Source organism: Neodiprion fabricii, chromosome 6 (genome assembly GCF_021155785.1).
Source record: "Neodiprion fabricii isolate iyNeoFabr1 chromosome 6, iyNeoFabr1.1, whole genome shotgun sequence".
Lineage (NCBI taxonomy): Eukaryota > Metazoa > Arthropoda > Insecta > Hymenoptera > Diprionidae > Neodiprion > Neodiprion fabricii.
This window is the reverse complement of record NC_060244.1, coordinates 21779217-21801721: the sequence shown is the minus strand read 5'-3', so window position 1 is coordinate 21801721 and position 22505 is coordinate 21779217. Positions and strand designations below refer to the sequence as shown.

At 38.3% G+C, this 22505-nt stretch overlaps 1 protein-coding gene across 8 annotated transcripts in view; it reads left to right on the top strand.

The window, feature by feature from the left end:
• Positions 1-22505, top strand: part of LOC124185712 (sodium channel protein para) — a 66426-nt gene that overhangs the window by 32286 nt on the left and 11635 nt on the right. The window contains exons 6-27 of one of the 8 annotated variants that reach the window (XM_046576732.1): positions 271-303; positions 2263-2418; positions 2596-2801; positions 4665-4793; positions 6566-6657; positions 6962-7174; positions 7244-7304; positions 7380-7689; positions 7772-8053; positions 11460-11891; positions 12042-12135; positions 12282-12350; positions 14862-15112; positions 15245-15418; positions 15518-15868; positions 16010-16214; positions 17153-17287; positions 17681-17813; positions 17901-18022; positions 18232-18491; positions 18584-18757; positions 21459-21581. In XM_046576732.1, the coding sequence (XP_046432688.1) occupies positions 271-303; positions 2263-2418; positions 2596-2801; positions 4665-4793; positions 6566-6657; positions 6962-7174; positions 7244-7304; positions 7380-7689; positions 7772-8053; positions 11460-11891; positions 12042-12135; positions 12282-12350; positions 14862-15112; positions 15245-15418; positions 15518-15868; positions 16010-16214; positions 17153-17287; positions 17681-17813; positions 17901-18022; positions 18232-18491; positions 18584-18757; positions 21459-21581 (4005 nt within the window). Of the gene's footprint in view, positions 1-270; positions 304-2262; positions 2419-2595; positions 2802-4664; positions 4794-6565; positions 6658-6961; positions 7175-7243; positions 7305-7379; positions 7690-7771; positions 8054-11459; positions 11892-12041; positions 12136-12281; positions 12351-14837; positions 15113-15244; positions 15419-15517; positions 15869-16009; positions 16245-17089; positions 17288-17680; positions 17814-17900; positions 18035-18231; positions 18492-18583; positions 18758-19507; positions 19631-21458; positions 21582-22505 lie in introns of all 8 variants that reach the window. The other 7 variants (XM_046576736.1, XM_046576735.1, XM_046576738.1 and 4 more) reach the window with 7 other exon arrangements.

Here is a 22505-nt window from a genome sequence, read left to right as displayed (position 1 = left end):
ACATTATATATGCATATATTTATATCTCTACTATCTTGTATTTTTTTTTATGTACATGCGTCTCTCTGATCGTTTCATTTTTTCCTATCACAGTGAAAGAGAAAAAAAATGTGAAAAAAAAAAACAAAACGCAACAAGAGAAAGATATATACGGTCATATAGAAACGATTATATGATCGTTTATATCTGTATACTCACTCGTCCAGAAATTTCATGCTGATTTATGTGTTCGTATTTGTGTAACTACTTTTCTCCATTCTCCAATTGCAGGGAGGTTTTGGCCGGAAGAAAAAGAAAAAAGAAGTAAGATGTTGTATCATGCTAAGTAATACACTACTACTCTAATCACTCGGTCACCCACCCATTCGCTCATTCGCTCAATCACTCAATCACTCAATCACTCAATCACTGGACAACATCATCATCGACTTGTACATCAGAAGATAATACACAATTTTCCCCATCACGGCTGCAATGTATTCGTATAGATTCGTATCACTACTCACACGACCCTTTCGATGAATTTACATAACTTCCACGAACAAATTTATTCAATAACTTATAAAATAGTCTAGAAGCTTTGACAGATCGATAAAAGAATTTTTTTTCTTCCGTATTAGGTTTGAAAATTTTTATTTATTTTATTTTTTTCTTATTCCGCTAGCTCCTTCAAAAATTAAACTCATTGGTAAAGGCAAGTGTTAGTCGATAACGGATTAGAAAAAGAAGAAACGAAATCTGCGATCATTCTCAGCATTTTAGCCCCTTATCCCTCACAAAGTAACCAACAAATCATGTCTATATATGACATGTATACCTATGTGTATATACATACATACATATATACCTATATATAGCCTCTACATTTCTACTATAGCCTGCTACACTCTTCAACAATAAATTATGTTCCTTTAGCTTAAATGACACCTGCCTGTGCTTCGATATTATATAATATTTACGCCACTCCTGAAAATATTTATCCCTCGTTCGCTGTGCCAAGTTCTTCAACTCAATTCTTGAAGAAGAAAGTTGTATATTATGCGATATGATTACAGGACAGCTTCTTCATTTATTTTCTGATTCAAACTGTAACTGATACGCGGATAAATATTGCAAGGTGTGGGTTTACAAACAGAGATCGCTTGGCAACGCTTGTAGAACCTGTCTGCTTATATCATATTATACATCTGCAAAGCTTGCGAGGTATCTTACAATGCGTAAAATACCTACATTATTTAATGTTCAATGTTTGTATACATACATATAAATATATTTATATTTATATATGTATATGTATATAATAACTGTGTAATTAATTTTTTTCGTAATAGGTGCCAGCGTGGATCAGTAGCAGTTAGAGCTTTAAACTGCACGCCAATTAGCTCTAGCCGCAATATATTACGAAAGCTAATATTATACTGATAACTTTTCATTTCGGCTTACACAAATCAAATTTTCGGTAGTTCGTGAGGCTATCCTTATAAATTGTACCTCACGGAAATGTACCGTATCGTACTAATTACTTCGATAAATGTGAAGACGATATTCGTCAGGAAGTAAAATGAAGTTTTACGAACTACCGAATTGCATATAATACGTTTATTGTTACGATATTAATACATTTATTCACCAAAAATTCAAATTTGCAATATTTTCTCGATAAATTTTCATTCATATAGGTATTCGTATTATTCTGGTGTAAAAAATAAAAGTATCCAGTTCTAAAACTTTGTTCGAAAACTTTAAAGCTCCGGTAAACATATATTTCAATGAAACAACTGACAGTCTTTTAATTCTTCGTCTAATTTAATACGGATGCATATATATGCAAATTATTTGAGATCCTCAATTAAAAAAACATTTTACAAACAAATATTTTCAAATTTATAGAGTAGCTTTACGGTTTACGCGGAACAAAACGCGTCATTCAACCAACCAGCACTAACATATCTCCTGATCTTATTGTGAAGAAAAAATAAGCTAGCATCGATCTTATTTGACGCGATTCTATGCGTGAATGACTAACGCTATACAGTGAGAAAATCGGCCCGAAAAAGTCGAGGCAAAAAGATAATAACAATTGTAAATAAATATAGCGTCACCCCTGCACATGTCTTGCGCAAGTGAATTACTAACGAAAAAGAAAATTATAAGAAACAATAATTACTAACGAAAGAGTGGAAGAAAAAAAATAAAATAAAAGAAAAAAGACCCCCAGCTTTGATCGGTCGGAATATTTCTGTAACATTTCTAAACTTGTAGGTACGATACGACGACGAAGACGAAGATGAGGGACCTCAGCCGGACCCGATGTTGGAGCAAGGTGCGCCCATCCCGGTGCGACTACACAGCGAATTCCCTCCGGAACTTGCTTCCACTCCTCTTGAGGATATTGACAGCTTCTACCATAATCAGAGGGTAATGTAACGCAACCATTGCAGAAGTGGGAATATGAAATTCACGTAGGAACGTACGCGTGTATAATAAAATAGTTAACACGCAGTTCGGCTGAAACCGAGTTTCTTCGTATCTAGTACGTATATATCTATATATATATATATATATTTAATATCGGATTTCAACCCTGTTCGGCAGACGTTCGTGGTCGTCAGCAAAGGCAAGGACATATTCAGGTTTTCGGCGACGGATGCGCTGTGGATCTTGGATCCCTTCAATCCAATCAGACGGGTGGCCATCTACATTTTGGTCCACCCGTTGTTCTCCCTTTTCATCATCACCACAATTCTGGTTAACTGCATACTCATGATCATGCCCACAACGCCCACCATCGAGTCAACCGAGTAAGTTTTGTACGGCAGTTTTATTAATTTACCTCTATTTTTTTTTCTAACGATATGCATATCGTTCGTTAATTTTAACAAGTATCTACGTCTATCATTATCGGGATTTACGACGACGGTATTATTATACATGTAATACATATATTGTATAAATTTACAACGCTACAGCGATGATGAATTAACTAGTTGCATATATTGTAATTAGTAACCGTCAATTATTTTGCCGAAATTTTCAGAACGAATTGAACATATTTTTATACATCTAGTATCCCAGTAGCCGGAGACGTATTTTTTTTTTTTTTTTTTGTTTCCGCATTTGTGTTTCTCTTTTACCTTTCATTTTCTTCGCCAATTACAGCAGCTAGGATAGAGTCTACCTCGCACAGTATTTCCGAAGTTGTTACCACACACTATCAATAGTCTGATAATATCACCGAATCTCATTTCAAAGGCAAAAAGGGTGGCTAATGATTTGGTACCAACATATATAGGTTTCTTTTATTGCAGTCAGAGCTGCGTGATAGCTTTGGTAGTGTGTCGATAACGGGCCTACAAATTCCTCGTTTGTAAAAATTTTATATGAATAATATTGCAGCAGATACAATGCACTTAAGTTTTGTCAGAGAGGATTACGTAGCAAACTTGATGACCGTTCGCAGCGTAAGCAACTCCATAGACGAGCTTTGCGATTACGAATAATCCATGAATATAGTTCCATATCTAAGATATAATCGGGGCTTTCCGCGTGAGCTAGACCACCTCCAGACCTTCATCGTACCTTCGATTATCTTTCTCTCTGAGGGATTTATTACACTACCTGAGAATGCTTTTCTTGATTTTGTTGAAAATATTTTCAATCGGCGTTCCATTTCTTAATAGTCGAAATTTGGCCGTTCGCGAAATTCGAGAATTTTGGATCGATGTTATCTCCGAATTGAAATGTTGTACTACCGTAAATAATTAGGTTGCCCATGAATTAAGCCATCAAATTTTTACTTTTGAGAACTCCGGAACAGAGGCTTGGAAAATTTTGGAAAAAGACAAGGAAGGTTCTTTCATGTGGTGTGTGGAAGGGAAACAAAATCGAAGTTTTCGAAGTTTGGAGGTGGCCTGGTTCGCCTAGAAAGCTCCATTTATATCCACGTGTAACGTTGAATTCCCATAGGTGAAATAATACAAGTTTATTTACTCGTTACGGGCAATAAATGTGCGTGATGAACAACGAATAACGATAATCATAAATAGATGTTGATCAGTAATTTGACGTCTCTTAGTTTATAGATTTCTATTTAGACCCCGATACCGTAATTTATTACGTTGGTAAGTTGGCATTATCGTTGTTAGAAAATAATTAGATTAGAGGAATAGTCGGTCGAATTATGTATTATTATACATATATAGATAAAAACAAAGCAAAGAAAAATGTTGTTTGTCCACATAACTAATTTTCTCAGCTCTGAAATCTCAAAAGAATCGATTCTTCAACTCTACCCTTTATCCTTTAGAGCAAGAAACATGTGAATTTTTTTCTGTATCATCTCAAGTCCAAATTTCGATTCGTAGTACCGAAATTGACGATTAGAAAATGCTGTTTGAATCACACTTAAAACAAACACGATACTTTAGTATTTAGACATCATAATACATAGTGTAGATCATATAATATAGAGATCGAGATAAATAATTGAAGGAGTAAAGAAGTTCTATAATAAAGCAAAGCAAAGTACCGTTATGATAGGAAGAACGCTTAGTCATTTTTATTTTTTATTTTTATTTATTTAATTATAAAAAAAAACTTTTTAGGGAACCGTCGCACGGAAGAAACTCATATTTTAAAGCTGAGCGGTGTATTTGTGGTTTCAGAGTGATATTTACGGGCATCTACACATTTGAGTCCGCCGTTAAGGTGATGGCGAGGGGTTTCATTCTGCAGCCTTTTACCTATCTTAGAGATGCATGGAATTGGCTCGACTTCGTAGTAATAGCTTTAGCGTGAGTAGTTAAACATATTCATTTTTTTCTACCAAAAACCAAGAACCCCAGTATATATACTATGATAAATCATACATATAATATATATATATATATGTATATATATATATATATATATATATATTATACATAAATTCCAAAACCGTGAAATAGCGCCAGCAAGCAGCGAGCACAAAATTAGCAGACGTACATATATTATATACAACCGTAGAAATCGATGAGAAAATGAAAGAATTATCCGCATCACACGTTCTCCGGTAGCTACCACTCTGCACGCCGGTGGTACTTGGTGTACTTTGAAAATTAAAAGAAAGAAGACTGATGATGACCTTTTTTGTTGCGCTTAAAATACCGCGTTACGAATAAATTTCACTCGCCTTATGATCACACGATTTTCTTAGAAGTTGAAAATTACGAAAATTTATCTCTGCCATTTGCATCATCAGAATGGAAAAACATCTTCCGATTTTCTACTCTTTCGATTACGTACTTACAGTAAGATTGTTATTTTTCTAAATTCAGTCCTGAGGATAAGAATCACTAAATTTCGCGCTAAAATATTTGATTTACGTGAAATTCATTTTCCTCCGATAGAGTCGAGACCGTTCTCTTGGGATAAAATTTTTGCAAGTGGTAAACCATCTCTCTGATCGGTAACCGGAGCAGAGGAAAATTAAATGTTATTTTTCGAGCCAATTTACCCAGCGTGCTTGCAACAATGTGTTTCTTCGGATGTCGTGACAAGTTTCCTCTTTGAGACGATTGACTAATAGAGTTGCGCTTCAATGTTCGAGAGTTACTCGGGGAGGAGTTACCTTGAACAGCAAGCGAACCCCTCGAGTGTGACGTGAGAGATTACATTCGCATTTAATTACATCTCGACTGCAGTCGACAGCTGCAATTGACCTGCAGCTTTAACATCTCTGTTGAACAATTGACAAGGGATTCAATTAATCATCCGTTAAAATTCAAAGACGTATACACGAGACGAGAAAAAAAAATATGTTTCCTTCAATTGCCATGATCACAATATAAGCCCGAAAACGCTAACTAGTAACCGAGTTAGAATTCCAGGTTAACATAGACCCCCTTCAATTGATTTGTTAAGTACGCTATCATAATTACGTAGTATCGATTATCTTGTTGGACATATAAGTTAGACAACTAGTTAGGGATAGAGTCATATACTCATATATTGGTTAAATAAAATACCTTTAGTTTTTGCCACAAATAAAGTATTACCATTTGTAATTTCATTGTTATAGAATAGTTTTTTAAGCAAATTGATTAATTAATTGATTAATATTGTTCGTAGATTAGTACATTTATTATACATATATACTTATATATAATTGTTGATAGATAACTTACTACGAAAAAAAAAAAAACAGAAGTATTTCACCCATTCGAAACAACCCATCTTCATCCATGTACCAAAGCTGCCATCACTACATTTTTCCTCGTCGTATATCATCACCGAGTCACAACAATTCACCTTTCACGAAAGAGAACGAAAAAAAAACAAAACAAAAAAAAAAACCCATCATCGAAACGTATCACGATCGTAATTCACCATACGTACCTGCTCCATGCATGTCGTAAAATTTATAATTAACTAGGTATAACAGATCATGTCTAAATTACTTAAGAAACATATATAATACACACATGCGGTAGGCAATAGAAGATGTAGAGCGTTAAAGCTATTTGAAATGTGTTCGTTTTGTTTTTTGGTATCACTGTAACGTGTATGATGTTCGGGTGTATTGCAGTTATGTGACCATGGGCATAGATCTAGGAAACCTTGCTGCTCTGAGGACATTTCGAGTCCTTCGAGCCTTGAAGACTGTCGCTATTGTACCAGGTATGCTTAGTGAGATTAGAATAGACGAAATAGCACACAGATACCATCTAACGTTACATGAATATTGCATACACGCGTCGTATAGCGTTGCTAAAGTACATGAAACGTGATCATAACTGTATAGATGTACATTATACGTGTATGTGTGTGTATATACAATACATAATATTTATGTATACACATTGTACTTGTTGTTAAAGTTGATGTTTTGCTTGAACGAATAATTGTTAAAGTGCCACGGAGTGTGTTCGAACCGCCGTTACCGACAGCCGTCTTCGTACTAACCATAATTTCGATTGTCCAGGTCTGAAAACGATCGTCGGTGCCGTCATAGAATCCGTTAAAAATCTGAGGGACGTAATAATCCTCACCATGTTCTCGTTGTCCGTATTCGCGCTGATGGGTCTACAGATATACATGGGTGTTCTTACCCAAAAGTGTATAAAAAATTTCCCGGAGGATGGCTCGTGGGGCAATCTTACCGATGAGAATTGGGAACGATTCGTCAGTAACGAGAGTAAGTCGGTCGCCTATCGATGCGATTCAGTACAGAAAACATTCACCTTCACATGATTGTGTTTCGTAGCAAATTGGTACGTGGACGAAGGTGGGAACATGCCCTTGTGTGGCAATTCATCTGGAGCTGGGTAAGTTGTGAGCGATATTGTTGCGTCGAGTGGTTCTCTAAATATCTCACTTGCGCCATTTACGGGTATTCGCAGGATGTGCGATCCCGGTTACACCTGTTTGCAAGGGTATGGCTCGAATCCCAACTACGGATACACCAGCTTCGACACCTTCGGCTGGGCGTTACTCTCCGCTTTTCGTCTGATGACGCAAGACTACTGGGAAAACCTTTACCAGCTCGTTCTGAGGTCAGCCGGACCGTGGCACATGCTCTTCTTTATCGTTATCATTTTCCTTGGTTCGTTTTATCTCGTCAACTTGATCCTCGCCATCGTCGCCATGTCGTACGACGAGTTACAGAAGAAAGCCGAGGAGGAAGAGGCTGCTGAGGAGGAAGCGATCAGGGTAATTACTGATTTTTCCTCTCGTTGTGAAAAGTAAACCAAGAGAGCGATCGATTCTTACAATTGACTGGCTGGTTTTTCAGGAAGCTGAGGAGGCGGCACTGGCGAAAGAATCCAAACTTGCAGCTCATGCTGCAGCAAGAGAAGCAGCGGCGGCAGCTGCGGCTGCGGATCAGATAGTCAAATCACCATCCGACTTCTCTTGCCACAGTTACGAGCTGTTTGTTGGACAAGAAAAAGGCAACGACGACAACAACAAGGAGAGAATGAGCATACGTTCCGTTGAGTCGGTGAGCGAACACAGAGTGAAGCCACCCAACAACAATCACAGCAGTGCCTCGAACAAAGTCCGAAAAGTCAGTGCCGTAAGTAGTACACAGCTTATCACTGTACAGGACAAAACCCACCCAGTCCTCTCGAAAAAAAAACAAACTCTGGGAATTTATTCTTCGCTGGTTACGAGGCAAAGAATCAAAATCGTACCGATTGATTAATTGCCATCCAAGGCAAACGATAAGGCGCGTTTCAAGTACGGTGTTACAGCGTCGCACCGATAATTGTCTCTTTGCTTTGCAACACGTGCGTTGTGTCCCAGATCTAAACCAACCGGTTTATCAGTGAGTCGAAGGACTGTTTTGTGATTTTTTTTTTCTTTAAGCGACAAACTTTGTTTCTGATTCGTTATCAAGTATTTTCAGTTCGATAGTTTTTCCCTTCGAAAATTTTTCGACCGTGCAATGATTTTTACCGATTTTGGGTAAATCTCCGTGAAATCCAATGACGAGATGATTGAAAATAGACGAACAAAATTCGGAATCTCAATCTCCTTGACGGATACGTGACAATTCACGCAAAATCACAATCACCGAGTAAATTGAAGTCTGAGGGCGTTTCAAGTGTATTATTCTGATCACTCACCGTAATATCACAACTGGACGTTGCACTGTGACTATCTGAATAAAATTACTTGTATCATTTTTTGTTCGGTATTGTAAATTATACTTTTTTAACATTTGACCACCGTAATATAATGTCAAAAGCAGGAAGCATGGATCGATTTAATTTCAATTAGAATTTCACGAAATTTTTCTTCACTTTTAAAAGAGCAATTATCAATTCGATTACATTCTCCGTTTTTATTAATTTTTTTTAATTCTCAAGTTGTGACAAACTTGATTTTCACGCGAATCCTTCCCATACCACCATGATACATTGACACGAATCACAATATTCGACCAATCACTTGCTTGCATGACGTTTCACATTTTATACTTGCAGATTAGCTAGTTTTGATTGGTAAATCGGCCGAGCGGTTGATTGAAAAACCTGCGTTTACTTGGTTTCAGAATTGAACAATATACAATGCTTATCGTGAAATGCTTATTTACAGTGATACCTTAGAATCTGGTGATACGTGATTATAACTACACTTTGAATTTCAAGATTTTTCCAGCCGCTCAATCGATCGAACACATTTTCATTCAGTGTACTTATATACATATACGTATATCTCTACATGTGTGTATATATTTATACTCAATTTACATGTCAATATCATTTACTCTAATGCCTACGCTTATTCTGTATAGCCTGAAAAAATTTGTTTCTCTGTGGTTCGTATTCTATTCTTTCGGACTTGTTTAGTCACTTCGGAAAAAGGTAGGATATTATAATAGTTATTTGATTCATTGTACGTATTTCTTGTATGGAATCTCTACACGTTCATTTCTTACAGCGTCGTATGTTAGACTTATACGTATACTTGCCGAAGTACCCAGGATTATTCTTAGACAACAAAGGATTTTGTCACGCAAAGATAGAGATTGTTAAGACCTAAAGCAACGTGCACGCTCTACGAACCATGAAAACGGAACGCATTGTTATCGGGCACTTCATAGATAGATACCTATTTATCTCGAGAATGTCGATAGAATGAAATTAAAATTGTTAATATTAATAAGACGACGTTGGCGAAAAACGTTTTCAATGAAGAATAACAAGTTATGAATTTTGGTATTATCCACGCGCACATTTGCACGTCGATTCTTATTCGGTGGAATAAGTGGAGTGACATTTCCGCGTCACATTGCAGACTTCTGTGTACAATTGAAAAATGAATCTGACGACGGATCAAAATGATATTACGTTTAATATACACGGTATTCCCGGTTTAGACGGTACATCTCTGTTTGGCATTGATCTGTGAATGCGAAGCAATGTGGTATTCGTGATGTATCGTGCAATGAGAATGTTGCATCGCAAATGCATGCAATCGTGACGTGATACTTCTGGCGAACGGAACATGTATACCTACCTCATACGAGAAAGTTGACACGACTGTCTCCCCCAATCCTTAAAACACTCGCTATACTTCAGGCAATGTGTGTTTACTAGCTTATCGAACTTTGGTCTATGAATGGATGGCGGTAAAAAGTACACAGAGTGGTTCCTGGAGTAACAGATTTATCTTAGCTTTTCACACCTCGATACGGTACTCCTTCAATGATCATGTGATTGAGAATTTAAAAGTCCAGCAGCATGTAACGTAGTTCTTTTTAGCAATTTAAAATTCTCTCACCCCAAATGAACCAAAAATTTCATTATTGTTACATAAAAACAGATTTGATACCTCTAGGAAAATTGAGTGAGTAAAACATCGTTTCCAAACGATTGGCTTGTTTCACGAAAAACGGATCCTCTGTTACCTGGACCACCTTGTGTACCAAGTTGACGACGTTATTCAAGTATAGAGTATTATTCGACATATGTGTGCTTCCGCAAATGGTGCCTCTCCTTGGTGTAAATTCGTTTCACGTTACAACTGTTTGGTAGGAGATATCTTTTCTTGTTTTTTCTTAAGGTCTCTCGCGCCGCTAATGGCCAGTTTACTTATACCCACCAGGATAACCTGCGGAAGGTACGTCTCGTGTTGTCACCAACGACTGTACGTACCCCTAATTATAGGACTATAACTACTCATTAAGTAGAGTGAATAAATATGTTTTAGGCATATCTAAGAAAAATCGTGTAATCCGTTATTCGCGGACGTGTAACATATTTTTATATCGTAATTACTTCGTTCTCAAATAACGTTATCGATAACAATTACGGGGTATTCAGTTACTAATAAATTTATATCCCAATGGACCTTCGAGATGACGGGGTAAAGTTTAACCGTAATTATAAAATTCAGTAACATGCTACATTGATCATATCGTTTTAGGCGACGAGTTGCTTGGCTTGAAAACCATTTTGCGGTTGAAAGAATTATTACTGAATGAAATTTATAGCAAATAGCGCATTTAGTTTCCTCACATTTCAGGCTCACATCATGGAAAAAGTGAAAAAAAAAATAGAAACAAAGTAAAAGAAACGGTAAAGTGCAGTGTTCCCCGTCCCCGAGGTCACATATACAATAGTTCAGTTTCGCTCGATGTGTAGCGTTCGCTTAATTAGTAATCATCACCAAGGTTTCGAGACTGCCACAAAGAAGTGTGGTAGACGTAACCAAGTGTCCAATTAAAACGAAGTAGAAAGGAGAAGTGAGAAAGTCTTTTGAACCTCCGCGGAGAGACGGAAGATAATCAAGTCGTAGCTCACATAATTCACCGGGAGTTACGTATAGTAATTTGATAAATATCAGAAACAGACTCTGAAATTCATACACCAGTGAATAGAAAACGGACGATAATTCTTTCGCCGAGTGAAATTTAAGAGCTTGCAATTCAGCCCAATCCGTTATCGTACAATTTGATCTTTTCTCGGTTTCAGGCTAGCCTCAGTCTACCAGGGTCTCCCTTCAATCTGAGAAGAGGAAGCCGAGGGAGTCATCAGTTCACGATACGAAACGGCCGAGGAAGATTCGTCGGTCCTCCAGGCGGGGACCGGAAGCCCCTCGTTCTGTCGACGTACCTCGACGCCCAGGAACATCTGCCCTACGCCGATGACTCGAACGCCGTAACGCCGATGTCCGAAGAAAATGGCACCATCGTTGTTCCCGTGTACTATGCAAGCCTCGGCTCCCGACACTCGTCCTACACGTCGCACGCCTCCAGGTTATCCTACACCTCCCACGGGGATCTCCTCGGGGGTATCGCTGGCGCCGGGAAGCCGATGACCAAGGAAAGCCGTCTCAGGAGTAGGTCGGCCAGGCCTCCTTCGGGGAACGGTCACGTTAATGACCAGAACCATAAACACTTTTACGTAAGTATTACAGTCGCAATGGTGATACGTTGGCGAAGTAGGCTGCGTAAGGATACTTTTCACTCACATATTGTCTGTGTGTTTTTTTTTATTCTGACTTACCGCGAATCTTTTGCTTGGAATTTCCGTTTCTTCTTGATGTTGTTTCAGGAGGGAGACATGGAAGATCCAATGGGAAAAGTAAAGCAACAGGACAATCCGTTTATCGAACCTTCTCAACAGCACGCCGTTGTCGATATGAAAGGTGATGTTTTCCAACTGCGTTTCAAATCCGTAGAGATTATTTTCTCCTCATTCGTCAGACTTTAATTAATGACTGGTTATTGGAATTCTTCAATGTGAAACCAACTCGCGGAATTTGGTTTTTGAGTTTATGGGTTCCTGTTACAGATGTTATGGTTCTGAGCGATATCATAGAACAGGCTGCGGGACGGCAGAGCAAAGCTTCGGATCATGGAGGTAATCTTTTGCTTTTTCAATTTTACGTTATTCGTCCTAGTTCGGTGTAAATTTTTTATACGATTTATCGTTAGCGTCACTATTTGGCATATGCCTTTGACAATTTGTACCTACCTGAGTACTATGTTGTACTATATGCTTATGTGCGTATAGTATGAATGAGTATTTGGTATCCATGTAACATACACACTTCATTACCCACAATTCATATATTGTATATTACCTATATATTATTGTACCTACTGTTTTTGAAATATTTCAACTCGCACCCATGTCAATTTGAAATTTGTTTGCTACACAACCCAGAATTGTCATGCTTCAATTCTTGCATATGTTTTTTGTACCATAACTACATTGTCACACCTTTTCTATGGTTTTTCACATTTCAATCCCATGGTATTTTCGTTTAATTTAGTCGTTGATTTTTTTGTTTTTTTTTTTGCATTTCTATCGTCGCTATAGTAACATACCGGTATATGACGCGCAAAGGGAGTGTTACGGTACATAATGTTTTGATTTCTTAGCCGAGTATGAAAAATTCATTACACATAGCAATGTTTGGCTGTTTACCGTTCGAATTGATAATTATTGAAATTAAGATTTTCGCTAGAATTGATGTAAAACGTTGAGAGTTTTTAGTAAATTGTCAAAATGGTTTCCTCACTTACATTATCAATATTATACGTGATAGCTGTTTTAATTTGCCTGGGTAGTCGATAAATACTATCATATACACGTGCAGAAATCGGTGTTGATAATATATGTATATGTATTTTTCATTACTTGTTTTTGTAATCCGTAAGTATGTGTGTGTGTGGAGTAGATTGTAGAATTTTTGGGGAAAAAGAGTTTTTTTCTTGCGGAGAAGGAAATTATTTTCATCATTTCTTCATGTCGCATGTTTTTCTTTTTTGATAAACCTGCCCACTTCTTGATTGATGAGTTTTTCTACTTTTTTTTCCCTATTTTTAGGCGGTTTTTGCACTAAACTTTTTAGCACTTTGGACATGCACCCGCACATTCTGTACATGAGAAAATTTTTGTTCCTAGTAACTGAATTGCACGTGTTATAGGATGATGGAGATGCATGTCGCAATGCACATAGAGTATAATTTTTGTTATGCATTTGTGTTTCATTGCACTAGTTGCGTTAACGCAAAAATGTATTCGTATATGGAACTAGTATTAGGACCCTATGAATGTGGATGAAAAAGTACTTCTTGCATGTTTAGAATCGATGACTGTTGTTATGACACACGAGTTGACTTGGTGAAAGGGGAAATGATTTACTGGTATACTTACGCTGTGTCGTGTTGAGAGAATCGCGGGATTTTTTTTAACGCCAATCAGATTTCGTATACCAGGAAAGATCTCCGATGGTAGATTGGCTGTTTGATAATAGTCGTTGATAGAAAAAAAAAATCACGATATATGCATAGCAATGTCATTGTATAAAGCCCCGCTATCACTTGGAATAGTACCGATGACTTGAAACGTTGTATGCCTAATAAATAAATAGATTGCTTACGCCAAAGAACAATCGCACCGTTTCTTATGCTGATTATAGGAAATCTCTGAGCAAGAGCACTTTATAATTGTGTTGATACAAAATAATACACCTTTTATTGGTATATTAATTTTACGCTGTACTTATTAGCGTTATGATATTTACTTCTAACGAAGTCACAAGTCCGCTCGGGGGTTGTGGGAGGCTGAAACGCTTACGTTATTGGCAGCGCTTCATTTTATGCGACATTATATAAAAGTGCGATCTTGTGACAATATTGAAAAATAAATCCACCTCCCGACGTGGACTTGGCTTGACTATTCGGAATTAACACTCGTAGAGCACAAGGTTGATGACAAACCAACATTTCTGGCAATAAGTAAATCGGTAAATAATTTGTTCGTATCTTACATACGCCCGTATACTATTATAATCGTAGATTCTCCCGCAATAAATAGACAGTCAATAGGTATAACGTAGATGACACAAAAGGTTTGGTGATAGGTATTAAATGTCTCACAATGCTTAAACAGTTTATCGCCACTTCATTAGGTGTGCTTCCAGACATTTTGGTTTTCGTACGAAACGCACAATGGCTAGATTATTCAGAGTACCAGAATCATGCATGAACTTTGACTATCCTTAATCGTCTCGAGATACTTCTACAAGCATCATTGTCGTTTCGTCGTCGGATGAACGGTCAGAATTCGTTGCTTAAGAATACTCTCTGTAAGCCGGAATTTTCAACAAACATCGGAGTTTGAGATTAACATTATGATATAGATCGAAATTGGAAGAAATAAGTTAAACTCAGAAGCTATGCGCGTCTTCTGATCGTTCTCCATCATTGTCAACAGCCCCCTGGCTTTCCGGTGTTAAGAATTCCGACTCCAAATCTCCTTAAAAAAAGAAATGAAAACAAAAAAACTCTTTCCCCAAAAAAGAGTGGTGGCAAATGAAGTTACTAACACGTGGTTCAGTTTCGATCTATTACTTTCCGACAGAGGACGACGAAGAAGGTCCTGCATTCAAGGAAAAATTATTGGCTCTATGCCTTCGTGGCATAGACATATTTTGTGTCTGGGATTGCTGTTGGGTTTGGCTAAAGTTTCAAGAGTTTGTCGCACTGGTCGTCTTCGATCCTTTCGTGGAGCTTTTCATCACGCTCTGTATCGTAGTCAACACACTCTTCATGGCCTTGGATCATCACGCCATGGACCCGGATATGGACAGGGTACTGAAGTCCGGAAACTACGTGAGTAAAAAAAAAAAAAAAATTGAGAGATGGGGCCGAAATAACTTCCCTCATTTTCGAGTGGCGTCAAATTATCACGTACAGGTACTATCTTCGCGCGCTGTCATTGATCGGCATCTTTTCTCTTTCCAGTTCTTCACAACCACCTTTGGCATCGAAGCAACCATGAAGCTGATCGCGATGAGCCCCAAGTATTACTTTCAGGAAGGGTGGAACATTTTCGACTTTATCATCGTGGCCTTGTCGCTGTTGGAGTTGGGTCTCGAGGGCGTTCAAGGATTGTCGGTGTTGCGTTCCTTCCGACTGGTGGGTGTCGATGATAAAAAGAACCGAGACGAAAAAAAAAAAACTCACACTCTCTGACGAGAACGACACTTTATGTCACTTGTACACGCAATTTTTCAGCTGAGAGTCTTCAAGCTGGCAAAGTCTTGGCCTACGTTGAATCTGCTTATCTCCATCATGGGCCGAACGGTGGGTGCCTTGGGTAACCTGACCTTTGTCTTGTGCATTATCATCTTCATATTCGCCGTGATGGGCATGCAATTGTTCGGTAAAAATTACACCGACAACGTCGACCGATTCCCGGACGGAGATCTTCCTCGATGGAACTTCACCGACTTCATGCACTCCTTCATGATCGTATTTCGCGTGCTTTGCGGAGAATGGATCGAGTCTATGTGGGATTGTATGCTGGTTGGAGACGTATCCTGTATACCTTTCTTCCTGGCGACGGTGGTCATTGGTAACTTGGTCGTAAGTGTGTTTGTCATTCCTGTTAGTTGTTGTTGTTTGCATTTACCACCGTAGTATCATTATCATGACTCATGATTTGCCTCGGTAACGAGAAGTAATATTTTTATGAAACATCCGTATGAAATGTTGACCAAAAAATAGGTTCTCAACCTCTTCTTGGCCTTGCTCTTGAGCAACTTTGGTTCGTCGAATCTATCGGCACCTACGGCAGACAACGATACGAATAAAATCGCTGAAGCTATCGACAGGATAGCACGATTCATACAATGGGTGAAGAGAAGTCTGTTTAACCTGTTTAAAATGATGCGAGCCAAGTTCACCAATCAGATATCCGATCAGGCGCCAGGTGAGGGACCGTCCAACAGTTGGAAAGAAGGTTTATATCCAATCAGATCGCTTGCTGTGTGCGCTGTTGTAGTCCGTCTCGCTGTCTTGGCTCCAATTTTTCTTTCATGTGGTCTTTTCAAGTTCTTTTCCAAGTATACCTGCCAACCGGAGGAGCATTTCGAAGCGGTACCACTTTGTAAACTATACGGTTTTAAGGAGTTGTTACGAACTTCTTTCATGCGCGAGGATTGAAAATTAATTTTTTCCACTAGTAAAACATCTTGTTGGCAGGTCTTTACTCTTTTCGTATTATTTTGCGTTTTTCGTATCACGTTCGTAAATCAAAGGGAATAAAATGAAAATGAAAACTAAACGATAAAACGAAAGTACACGGTATTTTTTTTTTTTTTGGATAAAATTTTGGCTAGTTGCTAGTCGCTTTTATAAGTTGGATTTGAAGTGGATATGACCGATATAAGCTAGATAAAGTTGAAAAATTACCCATCGTTATCAGTTGTTAATTTAACTAATATTATTGTTTGTCCATTTATTTAAATTCTTATTCAGTTTATTTCACTGTGTAGTGGCGTTCACTTTGAGTACCTATATGGTATTTCGAATTGACAGAATTCCATAGGTTAATTCAGTTGCATGCATTGTGAACAAAATTTAATTTACCGTTTGGCAATGCAGTGAGAGTAAAATTCGATCAATGATAGAATTGCAATTATTAAGACAAGAACTCACTGCCGAATGTTATTTGGCGTTTGAATATTTTATCTTGACAAGAAATTAAGAGATTTGAAGTTGACTAAAAGAGGTAGAAGAGTATTGGAATTGTGTAAAGCAAAATTAGTCGTTATTAAATAATCGAAGAAGGTTTTGTGGTTTAAGTGATGTCCGGACGTTTTTATACCGCTAATAAAAAAGGATGTGGAATTCTGGGTGACTGTGCAGATGGAATCGACCGCGATGGAGATTTAGATCTAGCGGATGGTGAGCTAGATGGCTACAGAGATAAGAAAAATGCTAAAGATCTTAACAATCAACTAGAAGTGGCTATTGGCGACGGCATGGAATTCACCATCCATGGTGAGGATGAAATCGCGGAAGTTCTTCTCTTTCGCATACCTTTACTGTCTAGTGTTTATCGGGGAAAGAAATCATATTTATTTTCATACACCTTCGACGTAACTGCGTTAACATTTCTGTTAGTAAAAACCTGAAGCGAAGAATCGTCAGGAAGTTAAGATGATTGATCACAGATTTCGTATCCGAATCTAAAACCATCGTGATATTAGTCGATCAATCTTCGAAGTCCTCCCGATTCTTCGTCTCTGGAATTACAAGTTTCAACAGTTCATCACCTGCACCGTGACTGGTCAATGTCTTCAACGAGCACTAAATGTGTCTGGATGTTTGGTGGCGTAGACTTAGTCGCGTTGCACAATGTCATTAATTTTATGGATATTTCCGTTTCCAAAGGAGACCTGAAAAACAAATTGAAAAAGGGAAAACTGTGTATGAACAATACGAAGGCGATCGGTAACTCAATAAATCATCACGACAATAGAATGGAACACGAGTACCTGAATCATCACGAGGAAGACACGATAAGGTCGGTACCAATGGACATGTTCATAAGTAGTCGGAAACTCTTGTTCCAAAGATGCGGAGTGTAAAAAATACCAAATTTCTTTTACAGTCATAAATCGTACGGTAGTCACAATAATCGTCCGTTCAAGGACGAGAGTCACAAAGGAAGTGTCGATTCGTTAGACGGCGAAGAGAAGAAAGACGCGAGCAAGGAAGATCTCGATCAGGAAGGTTCGTTACTAGGTATTGACAGAAGCTCACGATTCATTAATCCTCTTTCCCGTATCCGCTGATCCTTCAGGACCCATTCAGTCGTACAATAGCGTTGAGATTTTTGTCGTCTTCGGCAGGTCGTCGTGCAAATCAATGTGCTTTAACATCCACTTAGTCCTACCAAGTTCCTCACGGTTGAATTTACACAAATATCGATTCTTCGACAGATCTAGAGGAAGACGGTGAAGAAGGCGAAGAGGAGCTGCACGGAATTATCCGGACTGACGAGGAGATAATCGAAGCCGACTATCCTGCTGACTGCTGCCCGGATAATTGTTACAAAAAGTTCCCGTTCCTGGCGGGTGATGACGACGCTCCTTTCTGGCAAGGATGGGCCAATTTGCGGCTGAAGACTTTCCAATTGATAGAAAACAAGTATTTCGAGACGGCCGTTATCACGATGATTCTGCTCAGCAGTTTGGCTCTGGTAATATTTACTTAGTTGAGTGTGGCGCGAAGTTGGGTCGATGAAAGGAATTTGAAATTCACTCGAGCACGTCTATTTTCGTCCATCGACAGGCGTTGGAAGACGTCCATCTTTCGTCCAGACCGATTCTTCAGGATATACTGTACTACATGGATCGAATATTCACCGTAATTTTCTTCATCGAGATGTTGATAAAATGGCTCGCCCTGGGATTCAAAAAGTACTTCACTAACGCGTGGTGCTGGCTTGATTTCATCATCGTCATGGTAAGAGATTCAGCAGTGATAAATAATACCGTTGTTCGTTGACGTGTCGAGACGCTGTGAAAGAATATCTGAGAAACGAATAAAACCGTCAATGTCGAGAGAATATAAAACCGACGTCAGAGGCCGAGATCAATGTCGGCTTTATCCGTGAAAAATAAAACTCGTTTTCAAAGCTCGTAAAGCTTGTGCACAAATAGTTTACCAGCGGGGAAAATTTATTCTTTCACCGTTTCATCCTGTCTTTATACATATATAGATCAACAATATTTCCCTCCAGATAAAATGTCACTGGCATACATTTTTCTGTTCCTATACTTACACTGTCTTTTAGCAAGTATATATTTCCAGATAATATTCCAGCTCTACGGTAGGCGATACAGATGCGATAACTCGAATAACTCAACGATTCCTTATCATAATTCCTCAATCAGTTCGAAGACTTTGCGATAGTCCAAACCATCCGCGAATTATACTCCATTTCCGCAATGAATTTTTTCAACTTTCGTCGTACTATTGCAAAAGTTTCGAACTGATAATCCCATGGTTGTGTCGTTACAGCAACCAGAATAATGTCAGGGGCGAACGTCAACTTGAGGTTGATCGTTCAATCGCATACGGTCATTTCTTGATATACCTATACCTAAGTGTGTGGTCAACGTATATGCGTATGTATATACATATATATGTACATACATATGTATATATACACATGTATATTAAAATGTATAACGTATGAGTTAATGACGATAGCTATCACTGATCAACTTGGGAGCAATCTGGGCTGGTGCGGCAGACATTCCGGCGTTCCGCTCAATGCGAACACTTCGGGCATTGAGACCTCTCCGAGCAGTCTCTCGTTGGGAGGGAATGAGAGTAAGTCATCGGTACAACGAGGATTGAAAATATCCAACCGGTTCCCGCGCTCCGGTTTCATCCAAATTCCAACTTGATCCCAAACACCGCAGATCGAACGACAAATAACAATTACTCAAGTCTGACGTTCAATTCTACGCTGCGTATATGTTTCATCATCCTTAGATAACGATGAGAATGATAATAATAACAATAACGCTGATAATCATCAGGATAACATTCGCATATTCTTGCAGTAAAATATAGCTCTTTTCTTTAACGGATCTCAATCTCAAGGCTAAACGAGGTTCTAAGCTTGATTGTGGTGCTTGATTAACCGTTAACTGCCGCTTACCAAATTTCTCGGAGAAAATCAGAAACTTATTAAAAAGAAACTTGTCGGGTGGTAACGATGACGCGTTTATCTATAATTAATCAATGAACTAGCGATGTGCCACGTAGAATTGTCGGTCGTAAAGATCTGTAAGCAAACTTGGCTTTAGCTTATCCCCATTATTGAGATCCCCAGCTACACTGTAGCATACCGTGGTGTGCTTAATTATGGCGTGCGGCGGCACACTGACGTCCAAATTCAATCTACTTGGTGTCTGCACTGGTACTGGAGTCTTTGTCGTACTAAGCTATGCCGTGTACGCCTTTTTCTATATACAAATTTTCATATCAAATAATTGTTGTGCTCCGTGAAAGTATGCTTTGTATGTAACGTACAAGCTCCCTGAGTGTCTTTACTTAGCCTTCCTTATTACATAACCAACGCCCGCCGATGACGGATAGAAAACAATACATAAAAATTAAATCTTCAAATTTTCTCAGAGCCGATATTATCGCTCGATCTGAAAATTATCATACACGTTACGCGTTGTATAGACATTTGAAAAATCTTTCATCTCCGTCGCATTTATCTGTTTGCGGTTGGCGTCGGTCTGCGTTTCCACGGTACGCGGATCTCTTGATACTAACAATTTTTCACCAAATCTTTCTCGCGATTAACAGTGACTTGTGTTTCAATTTAATTCAATACGTATACCATGTTCTTACGAGAGTGAAAAATAAAACGGCGGTTTCGTTTGGTAAATTTGTACCGCTTAACGTGGAAGTTTCGCAGTGGTTTCGAAATGTTTAGTCTGTTTCAGGATGGAGCCGATTGTTCGTTGTCTTTTGAATAAAAAAAAAACACTCTGTACATTTCTGTCTCTCGTCTGTTATATATGTGTATATACATATAAACATACATTTATGCATATGGTTATATACATGTATACATATATATAATCGTTTCCTGATTGTTGCTGCTGCTACACTGTCATTTTCTGTATTCTATACTTACTAATTTTCTACAGTTTGGTGACCCTGACACCGCTATACCTCTAGAGTTTTGACTAAAATCAGACATTTAAATATTTAATATAACCATCAACAATTATGAAGATAATAACGATAATTATTATGACAATAAATCTGAAGTAAAGGAAATTAGGAAACCAGCCTATCTACTCATACATTATACCGATAGCATAACCGCCGCCGGGTTCGTCCGCTTCGTCCGCTTCGTCGTCGCCCCGTGTGATGAAAAAATTGATATCTCACCGCCGATCGTCTGTGCATCTGTTTTACTTGTTATAATTGTTCCTGTTACTGTTGTTAATAATTGATGAGTTAATAATTTGGGTGATGAAGGATGAAAAGAAAAAAAAAGAAATGAAGGAAAGAAAATAGAAGTAAAAAAATTGAATGAAACGTAAAATTACGAGGACGTGAAATACCGAACGAACTTTAGTTCTGACTTCTGCGTAGCTTCTACCTTGCTATGACTGTTTCTCGCCTGCAGGTCTCCCTCATTAACTTCGTAGCGTCGCTCTGTGGCGCAGGGGGAATTCAAGCCTTCAAAACAATGCGGACCCTAAGAGCCCTAAGACCGCTCAGGGCGATGTCTAGAATGCAGGGGATGCGGGTATGTAGCGTGCGAAGCGTCTCAGCTGACCTTGTCCAAGTCTCTTTTCTCACCCGTCACGTATATTGTTGATAAATAGTTTCCGACGTTCCTTTTTGATGTCATCTCTATTGCCGTAGTGATATATATTATCATTCATTTTGTCGCATATTATAGTTTACATATTATATATATATATAAAATATATATAATATATATATAGATTAGCGCCCCTAGGGCGAAAGCTACGTTTACATTTAATATCGTTATGGCACAACGCTGGGCACCTTCGAGTATACTTCGCTTCGATTTCAGTGGCATCTTCATCGATGAATATGACTCTTGCGGTTCGTCATATTTTCAAAGTTATGCTTCAAAGCTGTCCAGCGTTTTTTGTATTTTGTCAAGTATATTTACATGCAAAGCTTGCGAGCGACGATGATGTTGCACTAAAAATCATTATTCGTATCGCGTATTCGATTTTGTTCAGACCGACATTGCAGTTTCTCAATGAAACTATTCGCGCACCGATCTGATTAATAATTTTCTCGTCAAACGCAAGCTGGCCGATGAAAATACAATAATTATGTAACAATGAGAATGAATGCATTACATACATACATAGCTTAAGACAAATAGACGATATATCGCAATATACACACACGCACATAAAACACGTTTCATCTGCGTCATTGAAGAATTTCGAAGAGAAGATCAACAACAACAAAAACTGCAAAAAATTCAAACATGCAATAATCACAGAGTTTCGCAAACTGATCAATAGCAGCCGATTAGATCTCATTTTATTTTTCTGTTCAAACCTTATTCGAATAGATTCATGCTCAGGTACCCGAAATATGACATAGTGATAATAAGGTCGCTGAGACATTTGATTTAAGAATCACGTTCATGCCCAACCCCGACACGTCAAGCCCTTTTTACTGT